The sequence below is a fragment of the Hippoglossus hippoglossus genome, chromosome 14, assembly GCF_009819705.1.
Source record: "Hippoglossus hippoglossus isolate fHipHip1 chromosome 14, fHipHip1.pri, whole genome shotgun sequence".
Classification (NCBI taxonomy): Eukaryota; Metazoa; Chordata; class Actinopteri; order Pleuronectiformes; family Pleuronectidae; genus Hippoglossus; species Hippoglossus hippoglossus.
This window is the reverse complement of record NC_047164.1, coordinates 17,516,540-17,539,145: the sequence shown is the minus strand read 5'-3', so window position 1 is coordinate 17,539,145 and position 22,606 is coordinate 17,516,540. Positions and strand designations below refer to the sequence as shown.

At 44.0% G+C, this 22,606-nt stretch overlaps 1 protein-coding gene across 1 annotated transcript; it reads right to left on the bottom strand.

Annotated features, from left to right (window-relative positions):
- Positions 1–958: 958 nt before the first annotated feature.
- On the bottom strand, positions 959–18,010 carry kdm6bb (lysine (K)-specific demethylase 6B, b). Its single transcript, XM_034607509.1, is given in 23 exon segments — positions 959–3,440; positions 4,421–4,591; positions 5,148–5,274; positions 5,351–5,492; positions 5,646–5,833; positions 5,924–6,038; positions 6,788–6,936; positions 7,026–7,094; positions 7,232–7,365; positions 8,445–8,650; positions 9,214–9,319; positions 10,223–10,349; positions 10,465–12,563; positions 12,566–12,744; positions 12,794–13,055; positions 14,003–14,281; positions 14,364–14,513; positions 14,626–14,871; positions 14,990–15,212; positions 15,471–15,527; positions 16,804–16,928; positions 17,429–17,459; positions 18,000–18,010. Coding segments are annotated over 23 exon segments (5,220 nt in total). The 3' UTR covers positions 959–3,416.
- Between the last annotated feature and the right edge of the window lie 4,596 nt (positions 18,011–22,606).

Below are 22,606 nucleotides of genomic sequence, written 5' to 3'. Positions count from 1 at the left end.
AGCTCTACCACTCTGACAAGAGGGTCGACAATCTAGGCCTGCCCTGAAATCTCCTGACACTGTGACGACATGGTTGGTGGTGCTGAATGACGTGTTGAATTGGTGAAGATGAAATCATTGGTGGTGAAGCAGGTTTCTCACCCGCTTCCTCCTTAATATCTTTAGCAGGACATACTTCTGGTATTTTTTGTCCCACCTTGAAAAGGAGACTTTGTAAAAATCCTAAGTAAAACAGCTTCTTAGAATTTGGATATGTGGAGATGTAGCGCCATCCTGTGGTTGTATGCAGTCCTTATAGATAGAAATGACATGAAAACAGGCAGAAAGATAAGTAGACCGACAGATAGATAGATAGATAGACGGATGGACAGACAGACAGACAGACAGACAGATGTACCTACATACAATGAATGATGTGTAAACACAGATGGTTCTGTTCCCTAAACAGTTAATAACAACATGAAAAACACTTAAGTCAAAAAAATAATGGCATGAAGAACCTAGGTCCAGGCACTCAAAGTGGTTTGAAAAATGTGAAAGGCCTTTATTTCAATGGGCTTGAGGCATTGAAAAACACACATGTCGGCTTATGCCTTCATCAGGGTGTGGTGATAGCGTCATTCAACTCGGGTGAATTCTAGTTTCATGTTTATCAAGTAGTTCATGGGGCTAAATTTGGCTTTTTCACAACACCGCATGTTTTTGTCCTGTATGAGAATCAATCCGAAAATGTATATCTAAATCATTCAGCAAAGGTTTTCAAATCAAACTGTGAAAGAGAGAAAATGTTGCCCACAACCCAATGTTCTCAGAAAACGTCAGAGCAGCTTCTCTCCCTCGGGTGCTGCAGCATCTCATTTTGGACACACAGAGGGAGAGCAGACCTGGATACCTCATTCTCAGAGAGAGGACAAACCAGTGAGACGGCACAGAGGAAATCAGCGGCGAAGACTCATTGTTGAATAATTTATCAAAACATTTTATTTTCTTGAACAACAATACAATTTAAGACAGGTCTGGCTCAGGATTTTCTTCTATGTGAGTTCTTTTTGAAAACAATAAGTGCAGCATAAAATCAAACAAAGTCAACAGGGAAAAAAAGAGAGCATCATCACATCCTTCAAATAATATTAATAATGAGGACAAGACACAGGAAAAACAAAAAAAACCAGACGCCATTAAAATGTCACATCCCTAAAAGTCTCTGCAAAAGAGTCAAGAAGTACAACTACGACTAATGCTCATCATAAAACCACTAATGCTTCACAAGGTTATGAATTTCATACAATGGAAATAAAGTTAAAAAAGATCTTTTATTTATCTGTGTGATACAGTACGAAGACATCATTCCATTTCTGTTTCCAGTAAACTGTGGAAATGGTTCTAAGCACCAACTGATTGGTTTGAGCTGTATCAGTAACCTATGTTCATACATCATTATATGCTGTTTAATGAGGGGGCATTGAGGCAAGGAGGGGGTCTAGCACCATGAAAATCAAACCACCCCCCCTGATTGCACTTCCCCTATCCACACTCTGCGATCATACTACACTTTTCGAATACCTTGTAGCCCCTCACCGAGTGAAGTACCCACTGAAATGCAATAAATATATAAGAAAACAACCATGTACAGTATAAATAATGTCACAATTTACAATTTCCCATTTCTCTGTAATCCAAAAAATCAGAAGCCCACAACAAAAAGAGGTATAAAAGTGGGAAGAAACTCCCATTGCAGTCATTTCAACTGGAGTCAAACAGGGTGTATCATAATATCGCAACAACAAAAACGAGTGACTGAGGTGGACAAATCTGACCACATACAAAGTAGATTTTTGATTGAGAACAAAACTACAGAAGTCTTCTAGTAAACCTGAAAACAGATACAGTATGTACATGAAATGGTGTGCACGGACTGACTGGGGAAGGGGGCAGGATCCTCAGCGAGGTTGGCGTTAGCGGGGGATTATTTAGAACGGCTGCACAACCTAAGCTGTGAATACACTCCAGTGTGGTACGTGATGATCGTATGACATGTGGGAAGAAGCCGGAACAGTGTTTTGAAGAAGAGCTGGAACAATAACTCAGCTGATATGAGCTTATTGCAGGTATCGGTGAGTGATAATTGCAGGAGAGTAATGGCATTGGTAGATATCCTTATCAATATTGATTGTTTATGTCATTTATCTCAAGAAAAAAAGATGATTTGATATATTCTTCGTGACATTGAAAGCGCGCTCGTCAGCCTGTTGTAAATCCAGCATTTTAAACCCAGTGGCAGTGCACGGAGCCGAGCATCACGGACCAACGTTTTGGGGCAGCACAGAAACGCTGCACAACCGACCCCCTGCACCTCGTCTATGCACACCACGTATCGCATAAATTCATTCACAATTTACAATTATTTATTTTCTCTGTCATCTACAAACAAGAACATAGCAACAAAAGAGGTATAAAACAGATTGTTTCCTCATTTCAAAAAATGTGTACGGCTTTCTGGGTGTATCATAGTAACAATACCAACAAAGAGTTAGCTTGATTTGTGAAAAACAAAGAAAGAATAAAAAAATCCAAATTTTCCAACTAAGAATGAAACCATATTAGTCCACTGGTAAACCCGTATTTTTGAGAAACTGATAAAAGTTTTTGATTGGATTTTTGTATTTTTTATACTCACATAAAACCGTATTAGCGCACGTTTAAATCGTCTAATTACCTCTCTTCTAAATACAGTTCACAAGGCCAATGTGGTGTACTTCTAGGCTGGTAAAACTTTTAATTTTAAAGTATCCAACAAGCACCTCGAAGAATAGCACCTCGAAGAGTTTACAGACAGGAGTTACAAATGTGGAGAGTTTACCTGAATAAAGAACAAAAAACAGGAACCAATACGATGCCAAATGTGACAATCAGCTACTTCTCCTGTGAAGCGATTCCCCCTGCTGGTACAATAGAATCACAGCAAATTCATGGACATGTAGAATAACTAGATTGGTGTAAAAAAGTTCTACTGGATTTGCATAAAAGTACCTGAATTAATACACAGAACTGGCTACTTGACGCTTTTGAATCACAGCAGTGTCCGTTAAATATATCACCTGATTTTCAGTGTTAGCAGTGCTCACATTTTTTTTTTCTTTTTGTTGTCCACGTCGGAAAAGATTTTCATGAGAAGTACCAGTCTAGTCATTCTATTTTTAAAAAAAAACGCACGTCCAATCAGCAGCTGGTATGGGGAAGACAGTGAGCGAGAGTTGGATTGGCTGAGTATCCATACCTTATTGTGTGATGTAAACAATACTGAGTAAACGTGATTGGCTGATTCAGTGTTTGCAGGAATAGATTGCCTTTGAAGACAACATTTGTGCTGCCATTAGAGTTTTGGTTATGGCTGAAAGACGCCGTGGGAGGAGTCGTCACTTTGAAAGGGGCGATGGAGCCTGAGGAGGAAGAGAAGAGGAAGAGACAGTGCTCAGCTGATCACAGGAAAATGATGTGTGGTAATATGAACTCATCAATTAGAGGTCAATTATTAATCAATTATCAACTACTTTAAAACAGAACGGCACTCAGTAGAGCCTCTCCTTTTAATCCTACAGACGATAATCTAGTTCTTATAGTAGAAATATAAAGGAAATAAGGAAGTGGTCTGGAGGTATGCAGTCTACTGATAAAACTAAGATCCATACATTATTCCCCTTAAAAATGTATAGAGAATATAAGAATATACGCTGAATATTTCCTTTTGTCTTGAAGTTTGTATAAATGTTACAATGTGGTGAACTGTCATGTTAAACTGAACACTAAATTGTGAACGCATTGTGCGGAAATCACCTTCCACACATTGGAAATCTGCTCTAGAAACAGCAGGTAATCCAACATAGTGAACATTTCATTTGCGTTAATGCTTTTTTGAAGTTTTATTTTGATTTATTGCAAACACCCTCTCTCCATTGTGGAGCTTATTAGACCGAGATTCATAGAAGCTGTGAAAAGATGCAATATAAATATTTCTTGTAATAAAGGGGATGTTGTTCCGGAAGTTAGTTTCCTGACAAAGAACTAAGAGGGTCCCTTATTGCAGCTACAGTACAAATAAATCCTAAAGTAAACTTCAGCAACAAACAAATGCATCTTAAGTGTTTATAAAAATAGATAAGGCAAGACTCATTTCTGCATTGTACTGAAATGAACTGACGTGAACTTCCTGCCTGGAAGACTGGAAATCAATATTACATTTTACAGTAAATCCTGAGGCACAATGGCTTAGGAAAATAGACGAGAACAGCATCAAGTTGATGTGAATGTTTTGCAATTAAATATCTGTGTGATGACCGTCTGTGTGTCTGTGTATGTCTTTCTTGCCACATCTGAAGTGTTCACTGTTACTGCACGAGAAAAGTGAGAAAGTGAGACTGACCAGAGTGAAGCTGTCGTAGGTTTTCATCAGCTCCTCCATTCGATACTGCTCCAGCACCACGACTCCTGCCAGAGACGGGGTCTTAGCTCGGGCGCAGTCCTCACAGTGCACCACGTAGGTCTTCTTACTGCTGCTGTCACTCGTCACGAAGAGCAGGTCAAACACCTCCACCTGCACATCAACCCATTTGTGATGCATCGACACCACGTACAGAAACGCACAATTCCCTGTACTAGTGCAGATCCCGGTCTCAACCTGCCTGTTGGGAATGGGCTGTTTGTTTGGCCTGTGGTGATGCTGGTTGCTCCATTCTGTAAAAGTGACTCAGAACCCTGAAGCTGCAGCACCACTGCTGCACAAAGAGCTGTTCACCTGTTTATTCAAAGTTCCGAGAAGCTCTACTCAGTACGCAGAACCCTGAAGGGGAGAATCGGTTATCGTTGTCGTGAACGCGCTGTTATCGTGATTGACAACGTCACTTACGTTGATGAGTACCAGCCGCCGCTGCTACAGAGCACTGGTCACATGTTTATTCAAAGTTTATTAAATAAAGAACACATCACGCGTCGAAATCGCACCAAATTGGACTCTGCACTTCTTTGGGCCCTAAACAATACACATGGACGTGTGAAGCCGATAAGATCAATGGTTCTCCAGTGTCCCACATTATTAGATTAGATAGATAGATGTACAGACAGTGAGAGGCCGGGGGGGAGGAGCGACTCACATCACACTCGTTGCAGTAGTATGGCGGCTCATCCTTCACGCGGCTCTGGTAAGAGATCTTCTTCCCTCCAGCCACCAGCTGGTCTCTCAGAATCTGGATGTGCTTGATGGACTGCATCAGGCAGTGTCTGAGAGAGAGAGTGGAAAGTAAATATACACACCCACACACACACACACACCAATAAGCACAGAGACACATCTTACTTGAGCATCTTGAACGTATCCTGATCGGTGATCTTGACGGTTCGAGCCACATTCCAGGAAACGTGGATCATGGGAACGATTGACTTAACCTTCTTCACCTTGTTCCACTCAAAGCGCTCCAGGGCGAGTTGATACTGGTACGCTGGGCGAGCAGAGAACACAAACAGTGGTGAGGCTGAACATGGGCAGCGCATTAAAAACAGCATATAATATATATAATATGAGACAAAGAGCAACAAATGGTTATATCGTTTCAAGCTGCAGTTTCAAATGAGCTTTTCTTCCTTGTCCTTACAGTTGAGTGGCCCCACATTCCAGGCGATGTTGTTGCACCAGCCCACGGCCTGGACCCAGTGCACAGTCCCTGCATTGATCCACACCAGGTCGCCCGGCCTCTGGATGAAGCGGTACACCGGGATGTTGGAGCTGTAGAGGTCCTCCAGCACTGGCCACCAGGACCCTGTGAGGTAATCTACCCCGTGCCTGAGGGGAAACAGTTGGCAGCAGTGCACGTTAGCATGCCCACACGCTGAAGTTTACCACTGCATCGTTTGTTAAAGCCCCATCACTCACTTCTCACAGAATCTGTTGATGTCTTCCCAGTAATGCTCGTGGACGGCAAACCACTCACAGTCACCGGGTCCGATGTTGATGTTGACGGAGCAGAAATTGTTGTTCTCTTGGTGACCTGGTGATAAATGCAAAGTTTAGGAATTCTAAAGTTTGAAAACAGCCCTGCTTATAAAATCAGAGGATTACTATACATAAACACTAGCAACTAGAGGTAACAAAATAACACACATTCTGTAATCAAAGTAGAAGTACAGTTAGTTGTCTTAAAGCGTAAAAGTATAAAAGTACAGGCTCTTAAATTGAATCAAGTATACAAGTAACAGGTTTCCCTCTGAAGGCCATTTCTAACAGCTGTATCTGTCCAAAGCAAACTGATATAAATCAAAGACTAGTTAACTTAAACCACTCATACTTAAAATAAAATACAATATACCTGAAACAGGTTAAAGCAAAAAATGATTTGTGAACATGAAGAATGACCCAGGATGAAATTTAAACAGTTTTTAATTGAGTTTCTTAATGTGTATAAGGCAAGGTTACATCTGTTGTGCGTGACTGGCACTTCAAGGAATCGCCTCCTCTATGTTACTGTCCATTTAGAGTTGACATCTGTCTTGATGTTGGGAAGACGGCATTCGATGATGCAAAATAAAATAAAAAAAATTCCCCTCAAATGCCTTAAAACAAAATTAATGAGCCTGTTTTGAAAGTGTAAGGAGTAGAAACACAGAAATTTGTTTTAAGATGTAGAGGGTAAAAGGTTAAAATCCGCAGAATATTAAATGCTCAAGTAAAGCACAGACACCTTAAAAAAATGTATTTTTTGAAGTATTTGTACTTCACATCTCTGCAAGTTACACTTACCCGGGGTGCGGCTGCCCGGCACCTTCATGTAGAGCTGGACAGTGTTCATGCCCAGGATGGTGTGACCGACATGACTGAGCATGTTGTTGCTGGACTCCACTCTCATGAAGGACGGCAGCTTCAGCAGCTCCTGCAGCTGGGGCTTCCACCTTATTAAAGAAAAACACGAGGGACCACGTGAAACAACAATAACCTGAGGGGGCTCGTGCTCGAGCGGGCGGATTTATCATAATCTCACCTTTTAGGGTCTGAGAGATCAATATTGGTCCCAAATTTAATGATCTTTCCAGCAGTTTTCTGGTCTGAGCTGGGGGGGGGGGGGGGGGGGGGGGGGGGGGGGGGGGGGGGGGGGGGATGGGGATGGGAGAACAAAGTCTCAGGTGGGTAACGTTCACACAGTAAAACAGTGAATTCAGTACACACAGATCACGGTTTGGTGCTAACCTGGGTGTGCTGGTGGGAGTTGAGGGGGGGCCTCCTTTACTGTTGGCTAACATCAGGACAGCTTTTGCGGTGGCTGCTTCGTCCGAGCTCTGCGTTTGCTCTCCTTCGTCTTCATTCTCACTCTCCTTCTCCTCCTATAACACATCTGCATGAGCTTAGCTGACAGGTTCACACCATGAACAGAGGCTAAATGCTTCAAGTTTACTTGTTTGCTTATTTTAGGCACAATGGCCATTAAACCTCTGTTTCTTTAGGTTTGTTTATGCAAGTGTCCTGTTTCCTATGTTAATCTAAGAGTGTGGTCTTAGTTTGAGAGCAGGATTTATTGATTTCACTTTCAGATTTTTGTAATGCTCTCACTCAAAAATAATAATGAAATTGTCCTGCCGTCGTTGTGGGTGCATTAGCTTGTCATCGCTACACCTGGCGTCCTATTGGTTGGAGAATTTTGACAGACTGCATAAAATAATCCAAGAGCAGAGGATAAATATGAGAGCAGATGTTTCACGCATGCACAGAAGCAGTGTGAGCGCGAGGAGAAGAGCTGGGGCATTACCAAATTCAAGTGTGAAAATATAATAATAATAATAAGGTATAATCATCAACATCATTATAAAAATGTTACTGGATAATAAAAACTGCGTTTCACCAAAATACTTTCAGACAATAAAGACAAAATAGTTTGACATGAGGTTATAGGGATAGTTAACAGAAAAAGAAAACTTCACTCATTATCTACTCATCACTGTGCCAATGGAGGGATAGTGTTAGTGTGTGAAGTGTTTGAGTCCTCAAAACACTTCTGGAGTTTCAGGGGTAAACAGCGATGCAGCCAGAAGTGTTTTGTGGACTCAAACACTTCACCCACCCCTCCATCGGCTTAGTGGTGAGTAGACAATGAGTGAATTGTTATTTTTGGGTGAACCTTCCCTTTAAATGTTCTTATCAAAGCAAATCAGTCGACCACCTTTAGAGTCAACACTACTTTTGCAAATATCTGTATCATTTTTCAACCCTCAACTTACTGAGATTATGGAACTGTGAAGTCAAAATTTCATGAAAATTTATGAATACCACTAATTCTTTTCAATCACTTGTACGTGTTTCTTAAGAACTCTGTTCACAGGTGTGGTTCTTGAATATAAAGCACACTCTCCTGGTTTCAGATAAGTGTTAAAACAAGCATGTGTGTGCGATGAGGGAAAATGTCTACCTGCAAGCTCTCCTGGAAGCTGGAGGCCTGGTACTGGGCGTATTTGGCGATGGTGGTGTGTGAGCGGCTGCTTTCGCAGGGCCACGTCTGCGCCGAGCCGCTGGTATCCCAGTTCTCATCAGCGGGCTGCTGCACCTGAGTCCTCACTTCCACTGCATGTTCTGAATTGGCCTCCACAAGGGATTTGGTGGAGAACAGACCAAGGTCTACAAGAAGGAGAGAACAAGAGATGAGGCAAATTCATTCAAAGCAGCAATTCTTGATACGGCCTCCCAGTAGCCCTGTCAATGTCGAGGTTAAGCAAATGTTGTCTGAATTCAAACATGGATCATAAAGTGATGTGTTCTGTGTTTGTGACATAAGACTGGTGACAGTTTTCAAGATACAGCAGCAGTGCTCAGAACCAGCCTCTGGCACTTTTAGGCAAGTCTCTAAAATCTTTATTTGCAAAAGAAACGATGCAGCATCCACATCAAACATAGTGAGGAGGACGTGTTGTCCAAAGAGCCCACATGTTTTCTATTATAGAAATATCAAGTCTACAAAGTCTACCACTGCACATCTAAAAATAAGGATATACGCTGCATTTATTTGTGCTTTAAGAAGAAGCCCTGTTTTCACCAAACAATAAACAATGGGTCCTGATTAATAGTGATGTTTTACCTATCAACTCATTCAGGGTGATTGGAGTTTGATAAATCCTGCTGGGCTAAATAGAGAAATTGGAGTGCAGTAAATTGGCTGAGAGGAGTGTGGTGGATAAACTTACTAAGGCGGAGGGAGCCAGCCAGGCCTCTGATGACAGTGACAGCATTTTTGGGGTCAGTGCAGAACTGAAGCAGAACTGGAGAGAAGGCGTCCCTCTTGCTCTCCAACTGCAAACACATCACAGTGAACGCAGCAAAAAGGAATCAATGTATGCGTCTTAAACACAGTTGAAAAATACACACAGTTGAAAACTAAGCAACATGTAGATGTGATGAAACAAGATGTGATAAGGCACTTCTCTCTGCTGCTATCGGTTCAATGATTCGCATTTAAGTGAATTCTTATCGTTATGATCGTTAAAATAGCTGGTATTCATAAAAAATAAGCATCTGGCACTCTGCTAGCAGCTCTGTTGAGTTGTCAAAACTGTAACTGTGTGGAAAAACTGTGTTTGGTCATGAGCAAAAGCATTAAACAATTAAAATGTTGGTGCTAAATTAAGAGTTCTCAAGATTAACCTGAAGGGCGGCATGAATGCCTGTACCTATTTGTATGGCAATCAATCAGCTAGTCCATCAGTCTGAATCCCAAATGTTAATTCAAGGAATCTCGATCTCTCTGTCTGTTTATCTGTGGCTCACGTAGCTCAAGAACCGCTCATCACATTTGCTCCACACTTGGCATGTTTATTATAAGGAAGGCAAATTTGGTGCAATTTGGACATGTGATGCATTCAAAAACAAGCCACCAGATCTGTGTCGTAGCGGCGGCTAGGACTCACCAACGTACTGAGTCGAGCTTCACCAAACTTTGAATTAACAGGTGAACAGCTCTTTGTGCAGCAGTGGTGACGCAGCGTCAGAGTCCTGTAGCCCGATCTTTACTTATTGCAGTTCAACTAGATCGCGTTTACAGTTTCAGAAAGACAGCTGCAACCAGCATCGCCACAAGCCAAGCAAACAGGTTTAGAACAGGCACTGCACTAGTGCTTGCATGGTTAAAAATAAGAATTTGGGAGTCAATATTTGATGATGTTACAAGTCAGGCTGGGCTACTTTGTATGGACTCACGTAGATACTTGGTGTCGGAGGGTTGAGCTTTTCTCGGGGAATGGGCGTCTTGACGTCGATGTTGGGTTTAACGGAAAATGAGGAAAGCAGGTACGACTCCTTGAACTTCCCCTTCACCCTCGTCCCCCTGGAAAAAGACAACAGGAGCAATAAAACACATCAGTCAGCAAGACACCTACCTCTGAAATTTCCCATCACAATCCCCACCAGGCGAGGAGCATCTTTTTTTTCCAAGCACTTACTTGCAGGATCTGATCACTTCTGTGGCCGTGTTGTCGATGTTGATCTTGGAAAGTGGGACTCTTTGCTCCTCCACCTCTGATATGTTGAACGTTTGTCTCCCAGCGATCTCCACTTTGATCAGCAGGATCTTCAGCTCCTTACATAAGCCCATGGACAGCGCTTTCAGTTTCAGTGGATCGACTGGCGCTAATGAGCGGGGAGGTTTGCTCGCCGGTGTTGAGACACACAGTTTGGATGGATTGATTGTTAAAGTTGATGCTGGGTTTGGAGCTTTTGTTTGTGTGTTTCTAGCTGCGGATGATTTCTGGTTTTCTAACTCAGTGACCACTTCCTTCTTCTCCTCTCTTTCTACCTTGATTTCAGCGTTCCCGGTGTCTTCTTTCTCTCTCCGGATGTCCTTGCCACGTGGGGATTGATTTTCCTGAAAAACCTGGCCTTTCCTACTATCTTTGAGAGGTCTGGATGAACTTCTGGAGATGGCTCTCTCCGAGGATGAAACACCCCTCTCTTCCGAATCCTTAACTTCATTCACTTTGTTTTTGGGACCGATGACACTGCTTTCCTTTGTCTTTATCTTAATCTTGATCTCTTCTTCTACTCCTCCGTCCCTATCTTTTTGTTTTCTTTTTCTGTCTGCACATCTGTGTCCGGGCTCCGTGCTGTGTCCTCTCTCTTCCTTGGTGGAAACAGTGAGGAGGCTGGTGAGAGAGGCTGTGTCTGTGGTGGTCACTCTCAGCTCTGCACTCAGTGACCCGTCTAGAAGAGATGAGTCAATTCTCTCAGGGAGGATCTCGGTATTTTTACCTTCTTGTTTTACTTTCACAACAGTCTCAGGCTCCTGCACTGGGGCGTCGGCGACAGGTTCAGTTCTCAGTTCTGTCGGACTGTGGGATTTCCCAAGCGAGCCTGAGGTAGCGTGCGTCGGTGATTTAATATGAGCAGGTTTGGAGGACGCTGTGGGATCGGACTTGGGGGAGAAATCGTGATGCTCCTGGCAGTGTATATCTGGCCCAAGCTCAAGAGAAGAGGAGTACTTCACCCCTCTTGCAGTGCTGTCTGGAGGGCCACCAAATGGGCCGCCTCGACACAAGACCCTCTGGCCCCCTAGGAAGGTGGCCAGGCTCTTGAAGACGTCGTCCAGCCCTGCTTTGTGGTGGCAAAGCTCACGGAGAAGAGAGCCAGATGTTTCCCCACTGCTGTGCACGTCTTCTTTTGATTGTTCCTCGGCCACTTGTTCGGTGGAACGAGGCGGATCACAGTATTCAGACCTGTCGCTGTTGTCAGCTCGTAAACTTTCACAAGGCTCCTTTTCCATATCGTCAGAGCTGTCGTTGTCCACAGGGGGAGGAGAGAAGCACTGAGTAGGGCTGGGCTGGAGGACAGGTCGACTTATCACTCCCTTTCCTAACTCGTCCTCATCCTCTTCCACACTCGACACTGGAGAGCCCTGCCAGCTCAGAACAGGAGGAGTGTTCGCAAGGTTGTCCCCTATTTCCCTCAAATGTCCCATCACCGCCACGGGCTGGAGGTCTGGGGCATTGAGAACACCTCCCTGCTCTGCGCTCACGGAACATGCTGCACTGAGAGGTGCTAAGGCTTTAAACAAAAGTGAATGGAGTGTATCGTCTGGCTTTCCTCTTGGTCTGCCGTCTGAGTGCGATGAGACAATGGAGGGCTTCCTGCTGGTCTGTTTGGCGCTGGTTTTCCTGGGGGATGTCATTGGTAGATTCTTGACAGGGGGTTTCTGGGGACGGCTGTTCTTTTTGGACATTTTGTGGTTTCCAGATTTTGAGGGCAGCTGTTGTGAAGTGCATTTAGGATGAGGAGTATTTGCAAACGGCCTGTGTGTCCCCTCCGCTCGTTCACTCCTCGCCCTGTGCTTGTGTTTGGGTGTCGACTGGCTTTGACTCTCTGGGGTCAGAGTCTCCATCCTACTCACTTTGCCCTCTGCCGAAGCAGAGATGGAGGTGGACATGTCCCTCGCCATGATTTTCAAGCCTAACTTTCCCTCCATTTTAACTGCTTTATCTCTTTTCCTTTTCCGCTCGCCCAGCCTTTTCTCCTCTTTTTTCTTCCGCCGTTTTCTTTCATCGCCTTTTCTGCTCATCTTAAGAATATCCCCTTTTCTCTCTTTCTTCCCCAGCTTATCTTTTTGTTTGCACTCAGGTTTTGCGTGTTGCTCCAGCTCCTTGTCAAGCTTGTTTGCTCTCGATCTGCTGTGGGGGAGCTGTCGTGAGCAGAGCGGCTGTGAACTCTTTCTGTACTTGACGTCTGAAAACCTGGATTTTGGACCGCTGTGGGATGTGAGAGATGTGGTGGATGTCAGGCCAGGTCTGGTTGTGTGAGGGGGGCTTCCATGGAGTCTCTGCTCTCCACTGAGGCCGGGACTACACTGACGAAGGATTGAAGGATCTTTTCTGCCGATGGGCCCCGTGTATGAAGAGGGACTGGAGAGAGCACGTGGACTGCTGGCAGTGGACCCTCCATCTTTAGGGCTGCAGAGGAGGGACGAATAAGGGGAGTCTGCACCAGAAGAATGGGCGAGGGCTGGATCCCTTAAAATGCTTCTTTGATGAGTGCGTTGAGGTTCCTGCAGAGTTAACATTATATCCATTTAGACTGTGGTTCAGGTAAACATCTCTCCATGGGCCATATTGACACAGTGGCCATTTTCCTCGGACATCATTGTGGGAAGCTGTGATCCAGGTTTATAAACCATATAAACACAGAGAGTGTTTTCATTTCACTGCTTCCCAACTGATCAGCTACTGAATAGATAATGGATAGTTAATATCCGTTAGGACATAAGAGCATGTTTCAGGGTCAAAGAACATATTTGATATCTCATTAGCTGCCATTGGACAACAGCAAGCATTTAACCACTTCCTAGCCATGAGGGCTTTTTTATGCTGAAATATCAATGCACATCTTGGACACAATTATTTAAGACTGGAAGAAATCAGTAGCGTTATGTCACATTCTGCTCACTGGAACATATTCCTGTGTAATGTTCACACTGTTTCTATCAACAGTTTGTTTCAGGCACCTTAGCATTGGATTGAGATTGAGCATCTAGCGTTAGATTACAAGCTTGATTCCAGTGCATTTTACTTCCGGGCTTAAATCACTGTGTCCCAGAGGTGCATCGATATATGTTAGGATCAAAAATTGGCTTTCCCTCTGTATGAAATAATATCTCTCTGGATTTTTCGTCTTTTCAGTACCTGATCAGTTAGGGACCTGTGAAATGAAAACAGTTTGTTATATTCTTTGTGTTTAAATGACTTATAAACTAGGATCACAGCAGTACAACATTATTCTGTTAATAGTTTGAGCCGAGTGTGATGTCAGAGGAAAATGGCTGCTGTGTGAATCTGTTGTGTTAAATCATAATGTTATGCTGACATTAATATCTGAAAATTAAAAATAGAATGGAACATTTGAAACTCAAAAAACATTGATTCAGATGTAAAATAAAGCCCATTCTGAAGGGTAATTGAAAACTGTGTTCATGCTGTTTCAGGGTTTATTTCTTACTGTGCTTTGTTTGTGGTGATGGCTCCGGGAGTCCTCTGGAGGGTGAAGCGGCGGGTTGTGCTGTGGAGCTCTGGGATGGCCTGTGTGCCGTTGGTAGTGGTAATGATGGTTTTGGTGGCTGTAAGGCACACGGGTGTGGTCTGCTGGTGAAGACAGGATTTTCCGCTCGACCTTCCCTCTGCTTCCGTGATGTGGCGGTCTGCTGCCACAACTCTGGTTTAGAGCTGCCGGGTTACTGTTACTGAAGCCATGTCCTCCAGCTCGAAGTTTAGAGGTTTCCTGGATGGTAGAAATCAAACATCATCCACATTTCTGCTCATCTGTAATCTTTTAGCAGTCATCCACAGATTATAGAACCGACCTGTTGCTGTGTTGCTGAGGTCCTGTGGTCAGAGTGGTGGCAAGGACCCGCCCTGTCGTTGGGAGGCTTCCAGTCATCTTGGTGACGGTGGTGGTGGCGAGGCGGTGAGGGGGCCAGTAAAGGTAAATGTCTTGATCCAGGATGAGATGACTGAACAGAGAAGCATAGGTATCCTGTAATACTAGACGGGGTTATACCAACGGGTGGTGCTGTTGCACAGAAATAGAATGTCATGTTGTTGTACTAAGTCAAGAAACTTTACCTGATCAGGACCAGAGTCCCTCCTCCTCTTAGCAGGACACTCTTCCCTTGGAGATAAAGGGTGAGGCGGGGGTGGACTGTGCTGGTGTAATTGGTCTCGCCGCTGATGGTGGGCCGGTCGTTTCCAGGGCCCCGGTCTGTTGTTCATCATCCTGCCTGGGAAGCTCTTGCGACAGTCTGAGGGGGCCCATCTCTCTGGGGGAGACTGGAGCTCTCTGTTGTTGCGATGAAGACGAGGACTCCCATGCTAACATACAACCACAATCAGAAAGTCAAAAAAGTCAAACGATGACACGCTTTTGCAGCTCCAACAACAATTTCAACACCTTTTGAAGGTAATATCGTTCCTGATCAGCAGGGCTCACCACAGAGCTGCTGACGTTATTGTCCCAGGTTGCGTAGCGCTCTCCGGCTGCGGTTGGATAACCATTGTTGTTGGCAGCTCGGTTGTGGTGGAATGAGCGCGAGGAGTTGTGATGCCAGTTCTGGGCCTCAAACGGCGGCTCTTTACCGTCCCATAGACGTGGATGCTGCCTGTGCCCCTTTGAGATACCTTTGTCCTGAACATGGTTGACTGTTCTCTCCCCCCTATGAGGAACACCAAATAAACTTAAGCAGCAAGTACTTAAAATAATGGTGCCACAGCCCAAACGGAACTTCATACATCAAGGGAATATGTCTATCAAGTCTGGTACTGCTCTGTTGCTCAAATGGCTCAAGGGAAGATAACTTCTCAAAAGCTGCACGAGCCATCCAAGTTTCAATGTCATATGTAATTAACATACATAACTTTAAAATTAGAGAAAGATTATAAAAAAACTATTGTGAATTAATTGTTTCACTCACCTGTCATAGAGACGAGTTGATGGTGGATGATGTGATTGAGTGCGCCCTCCTTGGCATCTGTAATATTGAAAGTTGATGTGATGATGTCAGAAAATCTGAGAGCCTTCTTGCTACGCATCGGGCAACAAGTCCAACTTGCTTCCTCCCTGTTGATTTCTCTTTTGTGCTCTTTCTTTGAATCTCTAACTCAAGTGTAACTCAGTGGTGACGTGGGACTTTGGCCAGGATCATTTCTTTTAACGGGAGCTCTCATGAGCCGTGATAGACATCAAACTGTGAAGGAGAAATCTCTGTCTGACTCGATTGTCTCAACAACCGCTCACCAAATTGAGTTTGCGTGTGTATTTCCGAGGGACAGAGGAAGCACAGTGTCGACTTGTTGAGGTTTCTCTATGAGTGGCTCTTCAGAGAAACTGTAAACGGCTCTTATCCTTACTATGGTAACCACACTTTCTTTTCAACTGAGACATAACCGAATAAACCTCTTTGACCACAGAGAATTAGCATACTCAATGTGACTCGACTGAAGTTTTTAAATGATAATTGACATTAGTTCATTCCCTCTACTTTAAATAAAGTATATAGTGTATATTATACAAGTATATTCTATATTAATGTCTAATTAGACATTTAACCGACCTATAGCGCATGTACATGTCAGAGTTATGTGCAACGTTTTTTTCCAAAATGAAATTTAGAGTTTAGAGTTTAGTGTCTCTTTGAGAGTCACAATTGTTTATATTCCCAAAAGCCACAACCTGACACACATTCTTTGCAGTTGTCACAATGGTTAAAGCCTCCACCTGCTGCCAGAGAAATGTTACGTTGAGGTTTTTCTCTCAGCTGCACTTTGAAAAACGTTATGGTTACGTTCACCACACTCGTGCTTGTTTAAACTGCACAGACGGGTTCACGCTGCAGCTGAAGTAAGAGCTCATCACATTTTCAGTTAATCAGCCCGGAACGTGAAGTGGTGCTTATCTTAAATCAACCCAGACAACAAAGGCTGGAGTCCCACCTGCTGAAATGACCCTCGCTGGGGCAGTTCATCCTCACTTTCACTGAGCTTAATTTGTTTTCAGGAAGGCTCCAGCCATTCCCCCCCCCCCCAAGTGAAGTTTACTGTCGTCTTTTAGTCAGTTTTAGTTGATCTTCACAACATAAGAACATAATCCATGATCAGTAAAGAAAGATAAAATACAAAAGAGGCTATTTTCAGTGCATCTGAAACATATTTGTGCCCCATGTGAATGGGCTGCTGTACTTTGAGAAATAAAAGGCGACACTCTGTGGAAAAACACTTGTACATATGTTGATGGTGCTGCTGACTGACCTGTTTGTGTGGCTCCAGAGTTGAGTGTTCACTGGAGCCCATTGTCCTCTGTTAGGACCTCCAGCTGGATAGGAGTCCCATGTGTTACGGCCAGAGTACAGCTCTGGCTGGGTGATACATGCAGCCTGAAACACAGACGGGGGTTTCATGTGTATGATGTTGTGTTTTTAATAAATAAGCAGATACAATCTCATCCATAGTAAGTCTGAGAAGTAGTTGTGGAAATCTTTAGTTCGTAATTCTTACACTTACACAATGTGTGATAACATTAAGTAGTAGTTTTAGTTTCTGAATTAAAACTCTTCAACTCGCTGACTTATTCTATAAAGGGAAGAAAGCCCTTAAGTGGAGGAATCCCTTGTCATCTAAAGTAAAATACTTCAGTATAAATTACAGTATCAGATGAACAGTACAGTAAAACACAACATGGTGAAACTCATGCAGGCTTATATTTGGGATTTGAGGACATGTCAGTAGTTAAAAACAATTATCTATGTACATCTTTATTTCACTGATACTGTAAAGTACTATTGTGGTGCACATAGTGTATGTTTGCATTTAAATAGACAGACACACACACACCCACACACATGCACAAAGAGAGATAGACATGTTGTGTAGTTACCAGTCTTGGTCTGTGTTTGGGAGGCCCTCCACTTCACACCTGAGAGGAAAAACGGGCCTGTGGACAAGACACATGGTTGAGAGATATATTCTGTCCATAGAGAGAGAGAGACAGAGAGATAGAGACAGAGAGAGAGAGAGAGAGACAGATGAACACGACATGTATTTAAACATGTCTTCACGATAACTTCTTTTGTTCTGGCTTACATCGTAGTCGGTCTGTGATTGACATCAGCACCAGAGTGTCACTTATTTGTGTATCTATATAGAAAATTCGATTTTCCTGGTGCTGTATTTTCCGCTGCACTGTATCTGCTCAGAGGTCCTATCATCAGTCAGCCAGAGCTGCATTGTGCATTTAGTCTCTCTCTAATCCCCGCTTCCCAGCAGCCACCACAGCCAGTGGCCATTCAGTGATGAAAACACATGGCAGGAAAGACAAGGGACTGAGGCAACATCCCTTTAACAAGAAAGTAAAAGAAATCATGGCAGGGAGGGCTCCTATAGAATTGATCTTTCCACATGAGCCCTGATTTCTTCGTTCTCAGAGAGAGTTGGTTTTTCAAACCAACATCTTCTCCATGTTTATTCCTTTTACTGGCTTCCAGTAAAGAAACTTCCAGAGGCACAGTGAGCTCCACGACTTCCCACTGAGAACTGCACACCCATATCAGGTCAGGTGTTCAGGTCAGGCTGGTTGTGTCTCTGCAGAAATGTTGTGTTGTTCTCACTAAAGTTTTCATTTTTATTTATCTTCCCTTTGTTGAAAACAGAATTGTCTCTTCAACCTCTCCAGTCTCTTTCTGTCTCTATTGCTGCTGCCAAACACTTCAGCACTGAGTTTGAGATCAGTGTTGCACGCTGAAGGGAGCCCTGCTGCTCTATGATAGGCTGCACCTCTACGTGCATTCTTTTGACCACTTCCCCCAGTGATACACGTTTTTTCATTCACTCTGCAAATTAGTTCCATTAAGGCAGGACTTATAGTTGTGCATCAATAACCTCTGTGTGAGTGGATGAGCCACATGTAAGTGAGCAGCCTCCGTGAGCATCCATCTCCAACCAGTTGCTAGAGCAACTGAAGCCAGACAGTTCTTACTGCCGTGGCTTTAGGCTCTTTGGAGTCAGCTGCATGGAGATTTATTTTTAGAGCAGGAAGAAGACATGACATCCTGCATGTACATGCAATGTTCACTACTACGTAGGGTCAAGTGAAATTAGGACTCTCCCCTCACATAGAGCACAGTATTCCATCAGCTGCTATATGAAGATTTACAATAGATTTGAAAAATGTCTGGTAATTTGTTGTGTTCCATTAAATGTGCTTCAACATGTGAAAGGTTTAATCTTCCAATACAATCTTTATCATTACCTCTGCCAAGGAGGTTAGGTTTTCTCCCATCGGTTTGTTTCTTTGTAAGCAATATTATGCAAAAACTATTGGGCAGATTGCCACAGAATTGGTAGAAAAATGCAATATGGGTCAGAGAAGATTTTGGTGCGGATCCAGCACAGGATTTCTTTTGATTAAAAAAAATCGTGGATGTTTAAGGGGACCTTTATTCATGATTGTGTGAAAATTGTTGCAGATCCAAATAAAATTTTTGGATCCAAATAAAAATTTGGATCTATAGGGAATTAAATGTGGTTTCATACACTCTACTGAGAACCTAGATGTAGAATACTTTGCTTTGCTCAGGATCCTGGATGGATCAATTTATTCTTCCCAGTTTGGATTTGTGTCCCAAAATGGCAGCTTATGTTTCTATCACATCACTGTCAATCATCTGCTGTGTGACAGTCATTGTCATTTAATTCATGCAAACAAAAAAAAAACTTCTTTCTCAATTCCTTTTTTTTTGGAACAGCCAAGAAAGGACACACCTCACCATGCTTTTAACCCAGAGCTCTGTAGCACTGAGGAACATCACACACACACACACACACACACACACACACACACACACACACACACACACACACACAGCAGATATAGACCATCTGATGCAGACCCTCCCTGTTGCACACACACACTTTTGTTAGACTGCACCACAGGGGAGCTGTCAGTCACCAGCAGCTTACATCTCACTCTATACACAACAATGGCTCAGACGCTCCAATGTTTAACCCGTCTGTGAAGGGGTCATTTGCAACATCTGGAATTCAGCGGAGAGGTACGATGATGTCATGTGCACAAGGGTTTCGGTTGTTTCTGTTTCTGTGGGCTTTGTGTCTCTCCTTCACAGTGAGATAAGCTTAGAAATGTGCAGAGTTGTGATGTAAAGCAGCATGAGGGGACTTTTTTAAAGATACTACAGTTCTGTTTCTGGCTTGCATACTAATACGTGTGTGGGTGTGTGGTCCAGGTATTACTTATGTTGTGGGGACCTAAATCTGTTTTGAAAGTCACAGTTTGGGGACTTGTCTTCCTAATGGGGACACAAATCAAGTCCCCATAATCATTCAACTTTAAGGTAAAGACATGTTTTAATGTAATGTCCACTGAAGTCATAGACACTTCAGCGGACATTTCATATTATGTGTGTGTGTGTGTGTCTGTGTTTGTTTAACCATTCTTACCTTGCAACGAGTGCTGAGAGTGTGTGTGTGTGTGGGGGGGGAGTCAGACTCTCTGGGCCAAATTCAACAACGCTGTCAGTCAGGAATAGAAAAGACAGCAGACCCGCGCAATCTCCGATCCCTTTAAATAGACATTCTCATCCTCCGCTCGCTGGCAAACACACACAGACAGACACACGCACAGTGGAGAGAGACAGAGGGAGGAAATACCAGTTATTTGATGCACACGTGAACAAGACTGAAAGGTCGCATTGTTTCAAATTCACGACTGTATCCTTTCCTCCATCCCTCAGGTACCACTGCCACTCTCCTCCTTTCTGTGCTCGCCTCTCGCTCCGTACAACGCGTGCTGTCACACGCAGCTGTACTTTTGCTATTCTGACCCTTTCTAGACAAAGAAAGACAATGTAATGCGATGTAAGGCAGAAGGGAGAGGAAGGATGGGCCAGTAGTTTTTGACATTAGCTTTCTTTTCCTCTCCTCCTCATGGCCCAGCCGCATCACCTTTGCTATCTGCACTACTTTTCTTTTTCGATACCCAATACACCATCATCCTTCCCTCCTTTCTCTTTCAGGCTGTGTGTGCGTGTGTGTCTGTGTGTGCATGGCTCTGCCTCTGCCTCACCCTCCCTTTTCTCTGCACGCTGTGTCCTTGTATCCCTGGCAACCGATGATATCATTTAGTCCAGAGCTGGGAGCAAGGCCTCCAGTGAGGAGGGGAGTGTTTGCATGTATGTGTGTGTGTGTGTGTGTGTGAGAGAGAGAGAAAGGGGGGAGGTGAAGGGATGGAGAGAGTCCATAAGATTGTATGTATACTTCCACATTTCTCTGCTCATTCTTCTCAGATGTCGGCAGTGTTTGCACAGCAGCTCTGTTGCTGAATAGAAAGATTCAGTGAGCGGTGAAGAATTGCCTCAAATCTGCAGACACACTCCAATTTGTCTCATCACTCGTAGAAATCAACAGTTTGTCACAATCGAGCACATCTCGCCATCTGGAGCTGCTCGCTAGCTGCAGTGAACCACTGCAGATGTGCATCTCTTGCAGAGACTTTATGAGTGCATGTGTGCGTGTGTGTGTGTGTGTGTGTGTGTGTGTGTGTGTGTGTGTGTGTGTGTGTGTGTGTGTGTGGTTGGTAAGGATCCTGCTTCCTATACCATAAAAGGAAGGATGGGCTGCACCACACCAGGCCTGCTTCTGGAGCCTCTTTTTGAGCTAGCTAACACGAGGGGCACAGACATGAAGGGAACAGATGGAGGGGAAGCGAGAAGCACACAGACAGAGAGACAGAGTCTGCTCGGACGGCCCACCCCCTGAACGCACGCACGTGTATGATTATATTGGATGCAGGCCGGCCTGAAATAGCGTCACCATCACAGAGAAAGAAAGTACAGTACGAGGCGAATATCAATCACATTTCTAAAAATAACATCCCCGCAGCCCCGCTTCCCCCCTCTGCTCTATCCCCTTCTCCCTCTCTGTGAGAGCAGCTTCTCCCGGTGTATGCTCCATAAAGCACAGCCCCTCTGAGGGGTACTGGAATGTACCAAGGCAAGGTCAAGAACCAGAAAGAGGGGTGTCTTTTGCAAACAATACCAAACGTGCAGCTTTTTGTGAACAAAGGCAATGAAGCAGGTTAAAAAGGCACTGCATGCATGCGTGTGTGTGCATGTGAGTGTGTGTCTGACGCCTGGTTTGTGTGAGGAATGGTAACCTAGGATTGCAAGTCCAGCAGGTTACCTATGCTGGCAGTCCCATGAACTGAAAGCATACATTGAGTTCATGTTGCCCAGCAGTGACACTAACACCAGATGTGCTGTGGGTGTTCTGTTTATACTGAAGAATGTGTGCGTCGGAAATCGGTGCCAGTTGTTTGAATAAAAACACAACAAAGTGTAAAAGGTTGTGTTCAATGAACTGACGTGAACTTCTAGTTGAGCAAGTGGCTGCACACACAGTTTAGACATTACTCTGGATGAAGATTAATCCTTCCAAGCTCCTTACTATTGTGCACCTCCCACTAACACACACACACACACACACACACACACACACACACACACACACACACACACACACACACACACACACACACACACACACACACACACACACACACACACACACACACACACACACACACACACACACACACACACGCAGACCTGTGGTGCTCACGTGCAGACAGTGCAGTAATGTGAAACGATGAATGTAGTGAAGTGGAACTTGGTGGTTACACTTGTGGTTACATTTGAGCTATGTGGAACTGTTGAATGTGTGTGTGTGTGTGTGTGTGTGTGTGTGTGTGAGTGTGTGTGTTTGTTCATGCATGGATGTGCAGCCCAGTCTGCAGACACACTCTGCAGCATGTTCAGATCATTCAGAACCATGACACAGAAAATACACAAATATCAGCAAATGTAAACAAACAGAAGGGAAAAGCATACACACACGCACGCACGCACGCACACACACACTGCACAATGCATGCAGTAGATTTCCATTCAGCCATAAGCAAGAAATAGCAACATCCACCTCTCTGATTCTCTTTTACCTCTTTCTCTCTTATTTTCTTGTTTGTCTTTGGTCCACACGCCCC